The following is an 18,745-nucleotide window of genomic DNA, read 5'->3' on the forward strand; positions in this document are numbered from 1 at the left end:
TGTGCACCACCACACCTGGTGCTGCTCCTTGTGTCCCTGTTACAGGTATACATCACCACACCTGGTGCTGCTCCTTGTGTCCCTGTTACAGGTGTACATCACCACACCTGTTGCTGCTGCTTGTGCCCCTGTTACAGGTGTACACCACCACACCTGTTGCTGTTTCTCGTGCCTCTGTTGCAAGTATTGCTGCTGTTTTCACATCAGATTACTTGATAATTTTTTTTATCTACTCTTTGCAAAGAATGTTAAATTTTCTTATCCTATATATATCTTCAAATGTTTTCTAATGTATAGTTACTAAATATGTATAATAAACTTGAAAAGACAAAAGTTCTTAGAATAATAAAATAAATTCTTGATATTTTCCCCCCTTTTCTTTTTTTAGGTCAAAGTTGGAAATTGCAATATCCCTAAACCAAACTTCTTTGATTTTGAAGGAAAGCAAAAATGGTAAGAACAATTCTTGGAATCCTTAATAAGGTTGTCAGAAATGACTTAGAGGTTTAGGAATTAGAAAGGGGTTAGCAGATTAAAGAATTATTTTTATATTAATCCCTCTGCTGTGGGCTGTTAACGACAGGGGGTTGGGAGAGGGATTAAAAGAATCTGCTTTTAGAGGACCGCAAAGGATCTCTGGCACTGAAGTCATCCCACAGTGTTCGCAGCAGAGGGCGCTCTCACGAGAGAGCCCTTTGTTACCTTATTGCTCGAGGTTGTTTCCTTGCATGTAATGTAGCCTCTGGGGACTGCTGCTTCGATGTGAGAAAGCCAGAGAAAGCAATCGAGAAGAACAAGATAAATGCCCATCTCAGACTTTTCTATGCCTCTGCTTCGCAGTGGGACAATCTAAAAAATCCAAAACTAGACCTAGGTTCACTCTACTCTGAATACATTTTTCACCTGCAATTCAGATTCTCGCCCCTCTGAACACTAGTTCAGTGCCAGCATTCAACTGAGGAGAGCAGAAGCTCAAACCTGGACATGAGTCACATGCTTTAGTTTAGATGGCATTCGGGGGTTGTCGTTGTTTTGTTTTGTTTTTCAAGACAGGGTTTCTCTGTGTAGCCCTGGCTACCCTGGAATTCACCTTGTAGACCAGGCTGCCTTCAAACACAGAGCTCTGCCTGCCTCAGCCTCCTGAGTGTTGGGACTAAAAGCGTGCGCCACCACTGCCCGGCATCATTCTGGTCTTTATTATATGGGGCATCCTCAGGGCTTTGAGTTCAGTTTTTGTGTCAAGTTTTCTCTTGATGATAAGCAGTTTTTGGAATGCTATTCTGGAGATTGTCAAATGTAACCTTTACTCTGAGCTGCTTTGTTTTGTGAAACTCTGTCACTGTCGCCTTACTATTATTTTCTCTAATGCAGTCCTTGGTTTTCTTGTTTTTTTTTTGTTTTTGTTTTTTTTTTTTTTGTTTGGTTTTTCGAGACAGGGTTTCTCTGTGTAGCCCTGGCTGTCCTGGAACTCACTCTGTAGACCAGGCTGGCCTTGAACTCAGAAATCTGCCTGCCTCTGCCTCCCAAGTGCTGGGATTAAAGGCGTGTGCCACCACCGTCCGGCTTTCTTTGTGTTTTGTTTGTTTGTTGCTTTTTTTAATAGTATTATTGAAAAGTTTACATATTTTCCTCTGTTCCTCCCCCAAGTTTCTATTTTATAGGCACTCTTATTAATTAGTAAAGCAGAAAACTGTCAGATACTGTCATTACCAACTCATCAGTATATTAGTTATGGGACAGACTGACATCATGTGTCCCTAGTGTGATCCATTGTAAAGGACATGCCACTTACATATTGCTCTTACCGAAATTATTTAATCTGATTTTGATCATGATTAATCATTTTGACAAGAATGCTGTTTAGGTGAGAAAACAATTAGACAAATCCAAGCTGAGTGATATTTTGTAAAAATAATTGTTTTTGACTGTTAAAAATGTCAGCATCATGGAGGAGAAAGAGAAGGATAAGTGAAGCAGTGCTGTGTGAGAGTCTGCTTGGCTTCTGGTCTGGGAAGACGAAGTCACATAGGGCAGTGTTGTGACAGTCAGGGGACTCTGGGTAGATTGTGTCTGTGACAGAACTGATAGGATTCCCAGGTGATACAAGCTTATGTATTTAGGAGTGAGGTATTACTATACAGATAAGTAACTATCGAGGGCCAGTAAACAATTTAGAAAACCTTAGAAAGAGCTTGCTTTCTTCATAGAAGCAGGAAAGCAGGGAAGAACAGGACCAGGCTCTCTTTATAATAGATTGAGGATAGAGAAACCTGGTTAGAAGGGCAGAGTTGGCTGGGGCAATCTGAGCAGACCTGTTCTGGTAGCCGGGATGGTTAATTCGTAAGATGGGAGGTATTCTACTGGTCTGTAAATGATACAGTCTCAATAGGGGTAACGCTGGATTTAGGGAGATTAAATAGTAGATTACCATAGTTTGTGATACTTCAAAATTCAACAGGTACACAAGATATCTGTGTTCTAAAATTACATGAAAGAGGGCAAATAGGGAAAAAGTATTTCCAAAAGGCCCCAAGATAGGGTAATAAGTTTTATATTTCTCTATCAAAACATAATTGGATGCTTCTCCTCTGCACAGTTATCTTTATGTCCTCAGATCAATGAAATATATATGTAAAATATTAATAGTAGGAATATGCTAGCTGGATGTGATGTTGTGAGTCACAACAGGTCAGCCTGGGCTACACACGGAGATCCTGTTTAAAAAGCATGCTGTCTGTGTTCTTCGCATCATTAACGAAGGCCATCTTGGCTGCTCTGTGCTGTAGGGAGGCATGGAAAGCCCTCGGCGACTCAAGCCCCAGCCAAGCAATGCAGGAGTATATCGCGGCAGTTAAAAAACTAGATCCAGGATGGAATCCTCAGGTAAGACTTCCTAGCTCCTTACTTTCTGAAAACTTATCTTTATCCCAGACAAATGTCTGACTAAGCTTTGGTGTAAGTGACATGTCGTAAGCTTCAGTTCATCAAAAACTATAAGGTAATTGTAATAGCTATCTGCGAAAATAACTGTTTAAATATTACCATGAGCAGTAACTGATACAGAAACCTCTGAATAGCTGAGAGTTTGTAGAAGTATAGTTTAATCTTGTAAGAACTGAATTTATGTCAGAATTTGGAGATCATCATCTTGGGAATAAGAACACTTCTTTCAATTAAAAAAATTGGGTGGGCTGGAGAGATGGCCCAGTGGTTAATAGCATCCACTGCTCCTCTAGAGGACCAGAGTTTAATTCCTAGCACCCACATCAGGTAGCTCACAACCACCCGGAAGAACAGCTTCAGAGGATCCAACTCCTGGCTTCTGTATTGCCTGCAGACACTCATACAACACACACACATACATATAAAGAATAATAATACAGTTCTTAAGAGGCAGACACAGGTGGATCTCTGAGTTTGAGGCCAGTCTGGTCTACAGAGTGAGTTCCAGGATTGCTAGGGCTGCACAGAGAAACCCTGTCTCAAAAAAACAACAAAAAGCAAAAAAGTTTGGAATTATTTATCCTGTTTTATAGGAGTGTGTGTTTTGTCGGCATGTATATGTGTGGACCATGTGAGTGCAGCACCCTTGTAGGCCACAAGAGGGCGACAGTTCCCCAGAAACTGTCATAGTTGATAGTGGGCCACCATGCAGTGCAAAGAACCACGGTGAACAAGGGCTCTCCACTACTGACTCATCTCTCCAGCTCCTCTGTGATATTTTAATGAGGATTTCTATGCAAGTTTGAGATCCTTGTTGATTGAGATACAAGATAAATATAACATTTCTGCCATTATGTAGTTTAAAGCATGAAGGAGTGATAAAACATTAAGATTAATATATAAATTCTAGAAAAAAAATGACTGGCTGTTAGGGGCATTGGATAATGTTAACGTACACTGCCTTTCTAGGATACTTATGGAGAATGCCTAGGAAGAATTTAGCACAGGTGGGGTTGTTAATTTTATTTTGAAAAAAATTTTTTTTTTGTTTGTTTGTTTTGTTTTTCGAGACAGGGTTTCTCTGTATAGCCCTGGCTGTCCTGGAACTCACTCTGTAGACCAGGCTGGCCTTGAACTCAGAAATCCGCCTGCCTCTGCCTCCCAAGTGCTGGGATTAAAGGCATGCGCCACCACTGCCCGGCAAAAAGTTTTTAAAAGCATTTAAAAATTAAATTATTTTGTGTGCTTGCGCCACATGCATTTGGAAGTCAGAAGACAACTTGCAAGGGGTTCTGTTTTCTTCCTCTGTCATGTGGGCCTTGAGGATTGAACTCAGGTAGTCAGGCTCGGACACAAGAGCCTTTACCCTCCAGTCCATCCTGATGCCCCTGAAAAATAGATTTAGTATTTAATGTGTATCTGTGAGTATTCGCATGTATGTGTGTGCATCGTGTGCATTCCTGGCGCCCACCAAATGCAGAAAAGACTGTTTGACCCCCCTAGAGTTAGAGTTACAGGGCTTGTGAGCTGCCTTGTGGATAATGGGAACTGAACCCCAGTCCTTAGAAGAGCTATATGTGCTCTTATATGTATTACATATGTAATATATATATTAACGACTGAGCTGTCTCTCTATCCCCGTTTAAAATACTAAAAGAAAATGAAACCAAAGTACTGGTGAAAAGGTGTATAGGATAGAGGTTGGGATAATTTAATTGCCTTTAATTCCAGCACAGGAGGCAGAGGCAGACAGAGGCCAGCCTGTTCTACAGATTGAGTTTCAGGACAGCCAGGGCTACAGAGAGAAACTCTGTTTTGAAAAACCCAAACCAAACAAACACTGCAATCTTATAAAGATGCCAGGCAGAGGCAGAGAGCCAGATAGAGCTCAGCCTGGTCTACACTCCAGAACAGCCAAGAGGCATACTAAAACTCAGTCTCAGAAAGCCAAACAACACAAAGGCAACAGCAACGAAAGCTGCATCTGGTGAAGAGGGATTTTGCATCTCACATACATTTGTGTTTGTGCAGCAGCTGTGTGTTGTTTGCGCTTCAGTCTCTGGTTTACATGCTCTACGCTGGTCCTTCTTGACTTCCTTTTTTTAATTTTTTCCCTTTGCTTTTAGATTGGTAAGAGGTATAACGCCATAACCTCAATATCAGGAGAGCTTTGACATTAGTCATTTAGGACAAAAAGAGTGATTTTCGTGGACTAGAGATGAGCCCTGTGTTAGAGCACTTGCTTGGCAATTCAGAAACCCTGAGTTCAAGTCCCAGCACAACCTCTCAAAAAAAAGACGAAAAGAAAAGAATTACTTTCTTTTGCTAAATTGTTTATAAGAAGTAAACTAAACACACATTATATATGACCTCAGTTTACATGCATTATCTTTTGAAATTGCCAAAAAATCTTAGAACTATTATTGCCTCTATTTTAAAAGTTAGGAAATTCAGACATAGAGAGAGGTTCCTTAACTTGTCTACAGTTAGTCAGTAATAAAGACATTAGAAACTTCTATGCTGGAGAGATGACTCAGAGGTTAAGAGCACTGGCTGCTCTTTAAGAGGTCCTGAGTTCAATTTCCAGCAACCTCATGGTAGCACACAACCATTTATAATCAGATCTGGTGCTCTCTTCTGGCATACATGCAGGCAGAACACTGTATACATAATAAATAAATAAATCTTAAAAAAAGGAAGAAAAGAGAAGAAAAGAAAAAAATAGGATCCATCGGAAGAAAAAAGAAAGGAAGGAAGGAAGAAAGTTAGTTCTGTACTTTGAGTGACTCAGCCTTGCCACACCTGCTGTTGGAAACACATGAACTCACTCACTCACACACAGACAGAACCAAAACCAACCAAACCTTTATGTTTGCTATGTAAAGTTGCAGACCTTCAAGTGGTTATTTTTGTTAAAGCTACATGGTAACTGCATGCGACCCTCTGCCTGTGTTTTCGTCTGTGTTTGACCTCGAGAGCTTGTTGGTCAGTGGGTTATAAAAAGAATCCTTTTGTCTTTATGTAATTTTGGAAGGGGGACGTTAAGTTTAATACATACAGACAATTTAAAAAATTTCAATAGTAGAAGAAATGTCTTTCTATATGGCCTTTAGCTAGATTTGCCAGTTATATTTGCTCTGTCATTCTGTTTACATGTTCCTACACACATAAGTATCTATAAATTATGTTAGTTTGTTTTTTTTGAGACAGGGTTTCTGTGTCACCCTGGCTGTCCTGGGACTTACCCTGTAGATCAGGCAGCTTCTGCCTTTGAGTGCTGGGATTAAAGGTATGAGTCACCTCTGTCCAGCTAAATATTTTTTCTAAATTTTTTGAGATAAATTGGTGATATTGTGTTCATTTTCCCTAAATACTTAAATATTTATTTTCTAACAAATAGCTTTCTTTTCATATCTATACCTTAATAATTAAAATCTGGAATTTTATTTTAATTTTTATATTTTTTGCATGTATTTTAGGAAGCTTCTAGAAAGATTAGAAATTTTAATATAGAGCCATCCTTATTGTGGAATCAGTAGTGCATATTCAAATTTTTCATTTACTTTAACAATATCCTTTCCAATTATTTGCTAAAATTCCTACCACGACCTGATTTCGAATTGTGCATTGTATTCACGTGGCATATTTCTTTAGGCTTTTCTAATCTGCAACAGTTTCGATATAAATATGGAAAATGATAAAGCAGTTATTTTGGAGAATGTCTCTCACTGTGGATTACTTGTAGCAGCTTCAGGAGTAGCACAGACATGTGTTCTCAGTGCAGTTTACCAGCAGCAGCTGCCGGATCTCTGTCTTGGTATTGATGATGTCAACTTTGATCACTTGGATAATGATGGCATCTCCCAGATTTCTCTACTGAGAAGTTCCTATTTCTTTATAATTAGTGAGTAATTTGTGAGGAACACTTTGAGACTATCTAGATGAATATATTTTTTCCTAATTGGATTTCACCGACTAGTTTTTAACATTCAGTAATGATTTTTAACTCCTTTGTTTGTCCTATGTTTATTATTTGGCATTCAGCTATATGAAAACATCCTGGCTAATTTTATGTCAACTTGACAGGAGCTAGAGTTATCAGAGAGGGACCCTCGATAGAAAAATGCCCCCATAAGATGACCTGTAGGCAAGCCTGTGGGGGCATTTTCTTAATTAGTGATTGGTGTGGGAGGGCCCAACCTATTGAGTGGGGCCACCCCTGGGCTGGTGGTCCCAGGTTCTATAAGAAAGCATGCACAAGCCTTGTGAGCAGTACTCCTCCGTTGTCTCTGCTTCCAGGATCCTGCCGTGCTTGAACTCCTGTCCTGACTTCCTTTGATGGTGAACTGTGATGTGGAAGCATAAGACGAATAAGCCCTTTCCTCTCCTAGTTGCCTTGGTCATGGTGTTCATCACAGTGATAGTAACCCTAACTAAAACAGAAAGAACTTTTCATGTCTCCATTCATCTGTCTGTCCATCCACCATCCACCCATCAATCCCTTAAAAAGAGAAGTGTCAAAGGTTGAAATTTTGCCCCATGTACGAGCTAGGTGACCCTGATTCTGTTTCTTAAATGTTGGCAAAGCCTCTGGCTCCTGGGTCAACCCAGGCCTTGGAAAACTGCATGAGCTTCATTTGTTTTGCATCCATTTCCCACATCTCCCAAGTCCCACAGGACAACACAGGTAGGGTTAGTTGGATTTCTGCATATGCAGTGGGTTGTGCATATAGAGAAAGAAAGAACACTGAGTTACGGGAATTCATGACTTATAGCAAGCCCGCTTTTTGTCAGAGACCAGAGAGATGTTACTGAATTCCCAAAGGTGTTTTGGTGGTTACACAGTCCTGAGAAATGGCCTACATACAGAGTGGTAGAGATCCAGTCAACTGAGCAAGAATGTATAGGGATTTTCAGCACCCATGGTTTTTACCATCTATATACCTATGTATTTGTAGTATATAGATGTATGAGTTTCTGTTTTATTCATGCAGTATAATACTAAGAATCTTCAAACTAGGTCCTCTGTCCTTTTCGTGTGCCCTAATCATTGGAACAGTTTCTTTCGTACTGACACAAGATATTCCAACTCTTAGTTTTCTAGGGCTGCTGTAGCAAAGTGCCACAAGCTTCTTAAAACAACAGAAATTTATTTTCCCATGTCTGGAGGGTAGATGTCTGAAAGAAGGACTTAGCATCTGTAGGGAAAATGCTTCCTTCTTCATCTTCTGGTGGCTTGCAGATGTTAGGTGTCTTGTGGCTGTTTTAACTTGCTCTTCTGTTGCTGGGATAAAACAGCAGCTGAAAGTAACTTGGGGAGAAAGAGTTTGTTTGCCTTATATGGTACAGTCCACAACAGGAGGAAATTAAGGCAAAAACTCTAGACAGGACCCTAGAGCCAGGAGCTGAAGCAGAGACCATGAAAGAATGGTGCTTACTGCCTGCCTTGCAGGCTCCTGTTGAGCTCCCTTTCTTGTATAGCCCAGGCCACCTGCTTAGGGATGGCACTGCTCACGGTGTGCTGAGCCCCTATATCAATTAACAATCAAGAAAATACCCCACAGACATGCCTATAAGCCAGTCTGTTGGAGACAAATCCTCAGGTGAAGTTCCCCCTTCCCAGGTGTGTCAAATTGGCAAGCACGATTAGCTGTCATAGTGGCCGAACTTCACATGGTTGTCTCTCTATTTGAATCTTCCTCTCTTTCTTGTGTGAGGACATCAGTCCACCCTAATTCAGTGCTACTTCAGTTTACATCTGTGAAGATGATTTTCTTTCTTTTTCTTTCATTTGGTTTTAGTTTTGGAGACAGGGCTTCACTGTGTAGCCCTGGCTGTCCTAGAACTCGCCCTGTAGACCAAGCTGCCCTCAGACTCAGACATCTACTTGCCTATGTCTCCCTAGTGCTGGGATTAAGGGCATGCTCCACTGTGGCCCCTCTTTTAACTGAAGGTGATTTTCTATCCCCCTGCCCACCGTTTAAAGACAAAATCTCACTATTGTTTTTTATAGCCTGGTAAACATATTCACAGTTCTGGAAGTTTTCTAAATTAAAAATCAGATCTTTTCAAGATTCCTGAAGACTACTTGCCATTTTCCTTACCTCTTTGAAGAGATTCTTGTTCAGTAGTGGATAGTATGATGGCCACTGTCTCTCTTAAGCTCTGTACTAAGGTTTCCAGTGCTCACAAAGAATGTGATTAAATTTGAACTCTTTTCAGATCTCACTGATTAAAATACACTATCACATATTTTGGATGTGTACTTAAATTTTATCCTAACATGTAAAAGAGTACTGTTATATTGAACCAACTATAAAAAGACTTTCCTAAGATTTTAGTTGGCTTTATTTTGCAATTCTAGTGTTGATAACCCTCAAATAGGTTGGTTTTTAGACCTTAATTGGCTTTATTTTGGATTCTAGAATCAGACAATCCTTCATTCTATAAAATACAATGACTATTTTTCTTTTTCCTAACATCTGTTAAAGAATTATTATCACCCTATGCATTGGTTGTACTTGGTTTTATATAAGTTATAGCTTGTAGGAACTGGGATATAGTTGCTGGTGGCACAGGCAGACAGTGTCTGCCCGGAGGAGCTTCTGCTGTGGCAAGAGTAAGTTGTAATGTGAGTACATAGTACAGAGTTTTAGAAGGTGATCAGTATCTGAACAGAAAGCAGGGGAGAAGCAGAAGTGTACAGGAGGAGGGGATCATTTCAAAATGCTGATCAGGAAGGCTCACTAAAAAGGTGACCTTGAACATTAAGGCAGGAAAAAGTGAGCAGCTGTATGAAGAACATTGCACAGGCTGTGGAGGGACCAGACAATGCAGTATGGCTGAGTCAAACCTGGTGTGCTTTACAAACTGCTAGGGCCAAATGCGGGCGGGAATGAGGAGCAGAGAACTGGAACATTTACTAGACAATAAACATGGTAGTTTATTTTCAGGATTATGGCTTTTACTCTGAATGAAAAGGGAAATATTTCTATAGTGAGCATACTCCAGTCATAAGCTTGTAAAAAGGTATAAATATTCTTCTATATTGTCCAGCAAACAATACCTTAATAAAATTAATACAAGCATAAAATATATGGAACAAAAATATAAAACACATGGGAGAGTGTCAAATGAAACCTTAGAAAGCCCCTTGCAACACACACCCACACAGCAAGCCATGTGCTTTAGAAGTGTGGTCCCACATGCACAGTTCTGAAGAGCTGCTTAGGGGACTCTCAGATGCTAATGTCAGCAGGAGTGGGCAGAGGTGAGAGGTATGTGGGGAACAATCACAGTGCATTGTGATACTTTCAGAGAAAGACAAGTGCAGGACCAATGAGCGTCTGCAAATGCTAACATAGTTAGAGTTCCAAAGACGGGTAAGTTCTGGTGTCTCAAGAAGTACTTTCCAATTGAGATGTTTCTACCAGATTAAAAGGTATAATTTGAACATTTACTTGTCAGTTCCATAAGTGGTAAATCTGGATAGTTCATGTAGTTTTGTGCTTCGTCTGATACTTTCTACTCATCCCTAGTCAAACCTCTTGTGACCACCGGAGGGCGCAAAGCTCATAGCAAATAGAATGAGGATTTTATTTTGGGAGTTACCAGGGCTTTCTGTGTGTTTCAGTGCTATTGTCAGTACCTTAGTTTTCACTAAGTATTCCCTTTTCCTTAAAAAAAGAAAGAAACAAAAAACTTAGATCTTGACATTTACTCAGAATGTCATTAGTAAGGTCATTTCTCTTTGCCTCACTGGTCTAATGACTCTTAGATCCATTTTATTTTACCTGTGTGTTATCTAGAAAGATAATAACTATGAGAACTGAAAGTCTCCAAATAAGGTAGTTGTGCAGATGTCCAGTAGCCATCCAGCCTTTGCAAAGCCTGCTACTGTTCATCCAGTTTGGGTAGCATCATCTACTGGTCTTTTATCTGTAAATAATCATTAAAAACCTAGGCATCGAATGAATCAGATGGCTGTCATCCTAGCTCTTGTGGGATGGAGGCAGTTGCATATCAAAATCCTCTGTAGGGAGATTTAAGAATATTGACACTGGAGCAGCACTCTGAGCCTGGCGTCTGTTTTTATTGTTGGGTTTTTTGTTTGTTTGTTTTTATGTGCCCCCCCAAATTAATTTGGAACATAGCCCAGAGTTGTTAGTACCCACTGCCCCACATCCTGCTCCTTTCAGTATTAGTTCAGTTGTTCTGTCTTTACTAGATGTGTTGTCAGCCCTCAAGATGCAGGCTAGCCTGCTCACCTGTGGGAACATGCTCTCGTCTCCTTGAGTCATCCTGAAACGCAAATCGTGACGGTTTTCTGTGGTCTATTCTTCTGTTATACTTACTATTTGAAGTTGAAGTTATCTTTCTCTGCCATTGTACTGTAAACATATAAGAATTTAGGCTATGCTGCTTTCACAGCACCTGAAACAGTGGCTGTGTATTAGTCACTATTAGGCTGAACTGAACTCACGTGGCAGTTGTGTCTGTGGTACCAAAAGCAGATATAAAGAGGGCTGAGGTGTAGCTCTGTGGTGAAGCAGTTGCCTAGCACACATGAGGCTCTGGGGCTCCTTCCTCAGCACTGAACAAACAGTCTGACAGAGGAGAATAATTTTGCTTCAGAAACAAGGCTGGCAGGAAAATCCAAATTTTGTTGGCTGGATTGTATTGAATAAATTCAGTTGTCATTTAAAACCCTGTAGAGGGCAGTGTTTCCCAGTTGACATAGCCTATGCTGCCTCTCGTGTGAAATACATAAACATGCTCCTTTTGTGTATTTACCTTTCTTGTAGACACAGTAAAATAACTGTTAGAAATTAAAGAAATTTTAAGGTGTAATTAAAAATAAAATTGAAGGGTCAAGATAACAATTTAGAAAAGAACATTTTATTATCTTTGTATCAAAAATGTTACTGTCTTGTGTCAATAGATAAAAACTGTAAGAAAAAGGTTTGCTTTCCTATGTAGTTCATATAAGTTAAGAAAATTTAACAACCCAAATTTCCTGGTTACCCTCATTTACCGTAAACTTTGGAGGAAACTAGTATTCGTTGCAGCACCTTACTCGGCAGGAAGTGAGCTCGGCGTTTTACTTGTGTAGTAGAACAGGACTTTTTAACTAAAACAGTTGTACATTAGATAGACTAACAGAATTCTGATGTTAAAGCCCCAAGTAACATAAGAATAGTTTTTGTTTAGTTTAAGAAATGATTTTTTAAAATTTGTGTTAAGTTAAAAAGTAACCAGAATATTTTAATTAGAAATTATGCTATAGAGAAATTACTACAAAAGCATTATTCTAATAGCATACTTTATTACAATATGTTCTGTTATATTAGAAAAAGAAATGTATTTTGTATCAAATTTATTAGTCTCTGCATATAGGTTATTTCTGATACAGAAAAGCAGCATGCATTAGTAATAATACCAAGTGGTCTACCATATTGCCTCTTAAAGTGTTGGAGAGTTTTTAGGAGCTATACAATTCTTGCTTCTGCCTCATTTCTGTGTATTACCCATTTACTCTACTGGAACCCTGGCTTAAAGGGTATGATCTTCCAGTTAGCTTTCAGTTTCTTCTGCACATGCACTTACCCGAGCTTCAGAGCTTTCCTGTCCTTTGCTGAGGAAAAGATGTAACTTGTTAGTCTGTATTTTCATGTTTGTATAGAGCACGGCTTCATTCTTCACATAAAGATATATATATATGAATGAATGAAATATTTTAAGCAAAGCCTGTGACTGACTTTAAGGCATAACATCCCATCTTTAAATGACAACTTGCTGTTGCTATAGTAAATTCATGTAAGTTTAGCTTGGAATAGCTGGCTAGTGTCCACATTGGGCCTAGTGACATTAGGTTGCTTTGGAATCAGATTCTGATCTAATTCCTGTCACTTTAATATTACTTCAGATACATGACTACATAATATATAACTTGACATCTTAGAGTTTTTCAGGTTTTCCTTAAGTTATGTTTTTGATATATTTGAAAAATATTGGGAAGGGACAGACTGACAGGAGGGCCGGGCGGCGAGCAAGATGGCGCAGACTCAGGGCACCAAGAGGAAAGTCTGTTACTACTACGACGGGGACGTTGGAAACTACTATTATGGACAAGGGCACCCGATGAAGCCGCACCGCATCCGCATGACCCACAACCTGCTGCTCAACTACGGTCTCTACCGGAAAATGGAAATCTATCGTCCTCACAAAGCCAATGCTGAGGAGATGACCAAGTACCACAGCGATGACTACATTAAATTCTTGCGTTCTATTCGCCCAGATAATATGTCTGAGTACAGCAAGCAGATGCAGAGATTCAACGTTGGTGAGGACTGTCCAGTATTTGATGGCCTGTTTGAGTTCTGTCAGTTGTCCACGGGTGGCTCTGTCGCAAGTGCTGTGAAACTCAATAAGCAGCAGACGGACATCGCTGTGAACTGGGCTGGGGGCCTGCACCATGCAAAGAAGTCTGAAGCATCTGGCTTCTGTTACGTCAATGATATCGTCTTGGCCATCCTGGAACTGCTAAAGTATTGATATTCACCATGGCGATGGCGTGGAAGAGGCCTTCTATACTACCGACCGGGTCATGACTGTGTCCTTTCATAAATACGGAGAGTACTTCCCGGGAACTGGGGACCTACGGGATATTGGGGCTGGCAAAGGCAAGTACTACGCTGTTAACTACCCACTGCGAGACAGCATTGATGATGAGTCCTATGAAGCCATCTTCAAGCCAGTCATGTCCAAAGTAATGGAGATGTTCCAGCCTAGTGCAGTGGTCTTACAGTGTGGCTCCGATTCCCTGTCTGGGGACCGGTTAGGTTGCTTCAATCTGACCATCAAAGGGCATGCCAAGTGTGTGGAGTTCGTGAAGAGTTTCAACTTGCCTATGCTAATGCTGGGAGGAGGTGGCTACACCATCCGGAACGTTGCTCGGTGCTGGACCTACGAGACAGCTGTGGCCCTGGACACAGAGATCCCTAATGAGCTCCCATACAATGACTACTTTGAATACTTTGGACCAGATTTCAAGCTTCACATCAGCCCTTCCAATATGACTAACCAGAACACTAATGAATACCTGGAAAAGATCAAGCAGCGGCTCTTTGAGAACTTGAGAATGCTGCCCCATGCCCCTGGGGTCCAGATGCAGGCCATACCTGAGGATGCTATCCCAGAAGAGAGCGGTGATGAGGATGAGGAAGACCCTGACAAACGCATCTCCATCTGCTCCTCTGACAAACGCATTGCCTGTGAGGAAGAATTCTCTGATTCAGATGAGGAGGGAGAAGGTGGTCGCAAGAACTCTTCTAACTTCAAAAAAGCCAAAAGAGTCAAAACAGAGGATGAGAAAGAGAAAGATCCTGAAGAGAAAAAAGAAGTCACAGAAGAGGAGAAAACCAAGGAGGAGAAGCCAGAAGCCAAAGGGGTCAGAGAAGAGGTCAAGATGGCCTGAGCAAGGTCTGCAGCCCCATCTTCTCCCGAAGTTGCTCACTATCTCTCAATTTCTCAGATTTTATATTTTCTATTCCTCTGTGTATTTATATAAAATATATTAAATATACCGTCCCTAGGGACTAGATAGGAACCAGGGACCAGAGCACAGGGCAGCAGTGCTGGGAAGACCTCTTCCCAGAGCTCCTTTGTCCATCCTGTCCCCCACCCCCACCCCCAATCTCAGCTTTGAACCACATAGGGTCTGAGTGGAAAGAAAACATCCAGAAGACAAAATCCTGAACTGCCAAGTGCCTGCCTAGGAGCTCTGTTAAGATGCTCCTTTTAAGCTTTTTAGAAGGGGTGACTGGGTCTTCTGGAACCCCTTTTCAGGCTTGAGTAATAGCAGCCATTTTTAGATTGGTTCTGTTTATACCTTCCCACCCGTCTTGGGCAGACAAGAAGACTTTGACACTGCCCTGTCTTCCCCAGTTCTGTAGGTGGTGGTTGTTGGCCTAGCTTCCTTTTTGAGGTATTTTCATTTTGTGACTCTTTGTAATAAAACGTCACATTTCAAAAAAAAAAAAAAAATATTGGGAAAATGCTAAATATTCTGTTATTTTGGTTTATAAAAAGAGGATTGTGAATTTAGGAACGATCTTTTTCTTCAGAAATGAGTCATGCCTGCATTCTTTTATAATACATAAATTTTGTATATTATTTTTCTATCTCTTAGTAATATTTTTGTTTGGTTGTTGTTTTACTTCGCTTTGTTTTGGTTTTTGAGACAGGCTTTCTCTGTTTCCTGGCTTTCTTGGAACTTGCTTTATAGACCATGCTGGCCTTGAACTCACAGAGATCCCTTTGCCTCTACCTCCAGAGTGCTGGAATCGAAGACATGTGCCACCACACCCAGCTATCACGTAGTCATTTTAATTTTACATTTATTTTAAAAATATAGTAACACAAAAGTTAATAGAATTATATACATTTTATGAACGAATAATTCCTGTTTTATACTGTTATGGTTAATCTACTTGTATCTTTATATAGTACTTTTTATGTATGCATTCAGGGAAATCCAGGTTAGTCTTAACTAGCCCTTCTGACAATCCTGAAGGGTATTATCTTGCTCACAGGTGAGGAAGCCAAGGCTTAAGAAGTTATTAATTTAATTTAGCCTGGAGACTGAGTAAGTTCCCCAGAGAAGCAAGCACAAACGTAAGGTTCCAGACGGCTTGCCTCATTTAGCCTTTTGAGTTATTTTTCTCATACCACATTATTCAACATTCAAGATTTTTAGCTCTTTGGCATTTGTGTTTTATATTCTGTTTCCTTACGGATCCTGAGACTTTGGTCCATTTCTGTGGAACCTGATGACTTTCCTAGGACTGTCATTGGTCTCATGTACTTCTCCTTTAAGAGAACTCTGCTGCAGATCAGGTCCATTACTTTATGGCTGTGTGTTCTGCCATGACAGCACAGTACTGTTTCTCTTTGTATTTACCAGTGATTGTGAGTATCAGCAGAGTCATAACAAATTAGGAATCATAAAACAATAGACAGTTTGTCTTCTCTATTTCTGAAGCTGAATCTCTGTAATGACCTCAGAGTCAGTGTGTGGCCTTTGACGTATTTACAAACGTTGCTCTTACATTTAGATTTACACTGTGAAATTTTAACATGGATTGAATATTACAGTTTCATAATTTTAATCATATTAAGTGCAAAAATAGCTAAGGGTATATGTATCTGTAATGTATAAACAGATATTGGTATGGACGTCACTTCACTTTTAATGTAAATAAAAAGTTTCAAAGTGTATTAGCAAGCCAGTGTAGAATGGTGGTGGTGCTTTCCTTTTCTGTATGTACATACATATGCATATGTGAATATGTTTAATCTTCCTTGTTTTTACTACTTGCTACACTTCATTCCACATTGGCTATTACAAAAGTGGGAGTTTGATATTATTGTTAAGAAATAAGGCACTTAAAAACCTGAAGCCACAAAGCTGTATCTCTCTGTTACTAATACTGGATTCTAACACGTCTCTGACCACTACTTAAAATTCTAAAACTGCTTTGAAATTTATCTTTAAGTGTTTCAGTTCTCAGCATTAGGAATCTTTAACTTGGCATTGTAAATCTATTTGGAGAAGTTTTGAGGTTAATTTCCTTTCTTGTACCTATCTCCTGTCAGATTTGGCTCAACGTTTTATATATTGAGAGACTGAATATTTCAAATGTCTAATGTTTGTACACACTAGTTAAATCATTTTTATTATTTTTAATCTTGTTTTTTTTGTACATTTTTTAAGTATTCAGTGAGCATTTCTCTTCTATGCGTTGTATGCTGATGAATGCTGTGTTGTTGTTGTTTTCTCTGGTATTCTGCTGGATTTCTTTACTTCCAAGTGCTACAGTTTGTCGGTCTGTTTTTTAAATATATTTTTATTTGTGATGTAAAATTGAGGGTCGCTATGTTAAACTTACCTTTGGAAATTAATTCATGATTTATTGAGCCTCTTCAGGTGTATTAGTATAAACTAATGCTGGAATCCCCTTGAAATCTTATATTAATGCTGGTTAACTGTATATCATCTTCTGAGTTTTTGCTTTGTTTCATTTTTTTTTGTTTTTATTTTTTTAGAGACAGGATCTCACTATATAGCTCATCTTGGAGCTCATGATATAGACCAGGGTGGCCCCAAACTCACAAATCCACCTACTTCTGCCTCCCAAGTGGAAAGACTAAAGGTGGATGCCTTTATTATTGACTATCTTCTAAAAATTTTAAGAAATTGATGTGTTTCTAATGTGATTTTCTCAGTAAACTCGAGATTCCAAATTACTCAGTGTTTAATGTCGTCTACCATTTCTGCTGATCAGTGTAGAATCAACAAATCATGTCATTCATACATTGTCACTGGCTTATGACTTTATAAAGCTGAATTAAGTTTTATTATTCTCTCTCTCTCTCCCTCTCTCTCTCTCTCTCTCTCTCTCTCTCTCTCTCCCTCTCTCTCTCTCTCTCTCTCTCTCCCCCCCGCCACCTCCTTTATGTTTGATCTTCATGGAGACTTTAAAGTGAGAAAACTTCTCTTTAGACCAACACCTGACCTCTTCTGACTTGATCAGGGTTTGGTTCATGCTGACAGAGTGCTTCAGCTGAGCATGTCCCAGCCCTGCAGCTGGTGTCTGGGTTCTCAGCTTCCTTCTTGTCTGTCAGTGATGCTATGCTCCTTTTTTTCTACAGTCTAGTTTTTTACCTAGTGCCACCCAAGCACATAGTCATCTTTAAATAGTGAAATAATGAGAGAATGATGCCAACAGAGCATCGCTTAAAGGATAGTGACACCGTCTAAGATAGACAGCAGTGAAGTTTCTTGGGCCAACATCTGCTCTGTGAGTTTAAATTGCAGTGTGCCAGAAATTATATCAGTAGATACATAGCTTTAGTAATTGGAAATGTAAGCGTGTTTCTGTGTTTACAGATGTGTACAAATACATGTGTGAGAGAGGTGTTCTTGAGGAAATACACTGACATGAACCTCTGAGAGTCAGAAACGTGTCTAGAACAATTTGTTGTTATCAGCTATACAACTATACTTACTTTTTGTTTATTTTTATGCTTGGATAGTATCTGAAGTCTTTTTATTCATTACCTTGTGCCCAGTGGAAGAGTGAAGTGCCAGTTATCTTCTGTCTTCTAAATTGACCAAGTTGCCTGAAATATCAACCACAGAGGGAACAGAACAATAGACACAGGTTGCCAGTTTCTACTTGTTTAGTTAATAAGTTCTGAACTTGCAACACATTCTGAAATTTGGAGAATGTAGACTGTACTTCTGTTCAGATGACACTTTTTTTTTTCCTGAGACTTGATTTTACTGTACAGCCCATGTCGGTCTTGAACCCATGATCCTCCTACTCCCACCTCCCAGGTCATAGGGCTGCAGATGTGCACCACAGCACACAGCTTCAAGTAGTACTTTGAAGAAATTGATTTAGCTTGACAAAATAAATAGAGCAGTTAAGTATTTTTATTCAGCTTGACACAGTGGCATTTGGTTTAAATACCATTTAATCATATCTTGTAAAAAAATCAATTCAAGTTAAGTTCATGTATTCTTTTAAATATACTTTATACTGTGATAAAATGTGGATTAGCTCTTGTTTGTATGAAAAGAAACTAGAAAAGTGCTAGTTTCTTTAGGCCTTTAAAAATATTACTTGAGTTTCTTGTTAGTGATGTAAATACAAAATCATGGGAGGCTTGGGGTCTTCTAGGCATTTGAAGTGGTGGTGGTGGGTGTGGTGGTGGTGGGTGTGGTGGTGGTGGGTGT

At 39.7% G+C, this 18,745-nt stretch overlaps 1 protein-coding gene and 1 pseudogene across 2 annotated transcripts in view; both read left to right on the top strand.

Moving 5' to 3' along the window:
- Nucleotides 1-18,745, top strand: part of Acbd6 (acyl-CoA binding domain containing 6) — a 137,553-nt gene that overhangs the window by 6,655 nt on the left and 112,153 nt on the right. For both annotated transcript variants that reach the window (XM_028758147.1, XM_028758156.1), the window contains exons 2-3: nt 389-453; nt 2,787-2,883. In XM_028758147.1, coding sequence (XP_028613980.1) covers nt 389-453; nt 2,787-2,883 — 162 coding nt within the window. The remainder of the gene's footprint in view (nt 1-388; nt 454-2,786; nt 2,884-18,745) is intronic.
- On the top strand, nt 12,981-14,678 carry LOC114612983 (annotated as a pseudogene).

The sequence above is a fragment of the Grammomys surdaster genome, unplaced genomic scaffold (assembly GCF_004785775.1).
Source record: "Grammomys surdaster isolate TR1022 unplaced genomic scaffold, NIH_TR_1.0 130, whole genome shotgun sequence".
NCBI classification, from domain to species: domain Eukaryota; kingdom Metazoa; phylum Chordata; class Mammalia; order Rodentia; family Muridae; genus Grammomys; species Grammomys surdaster.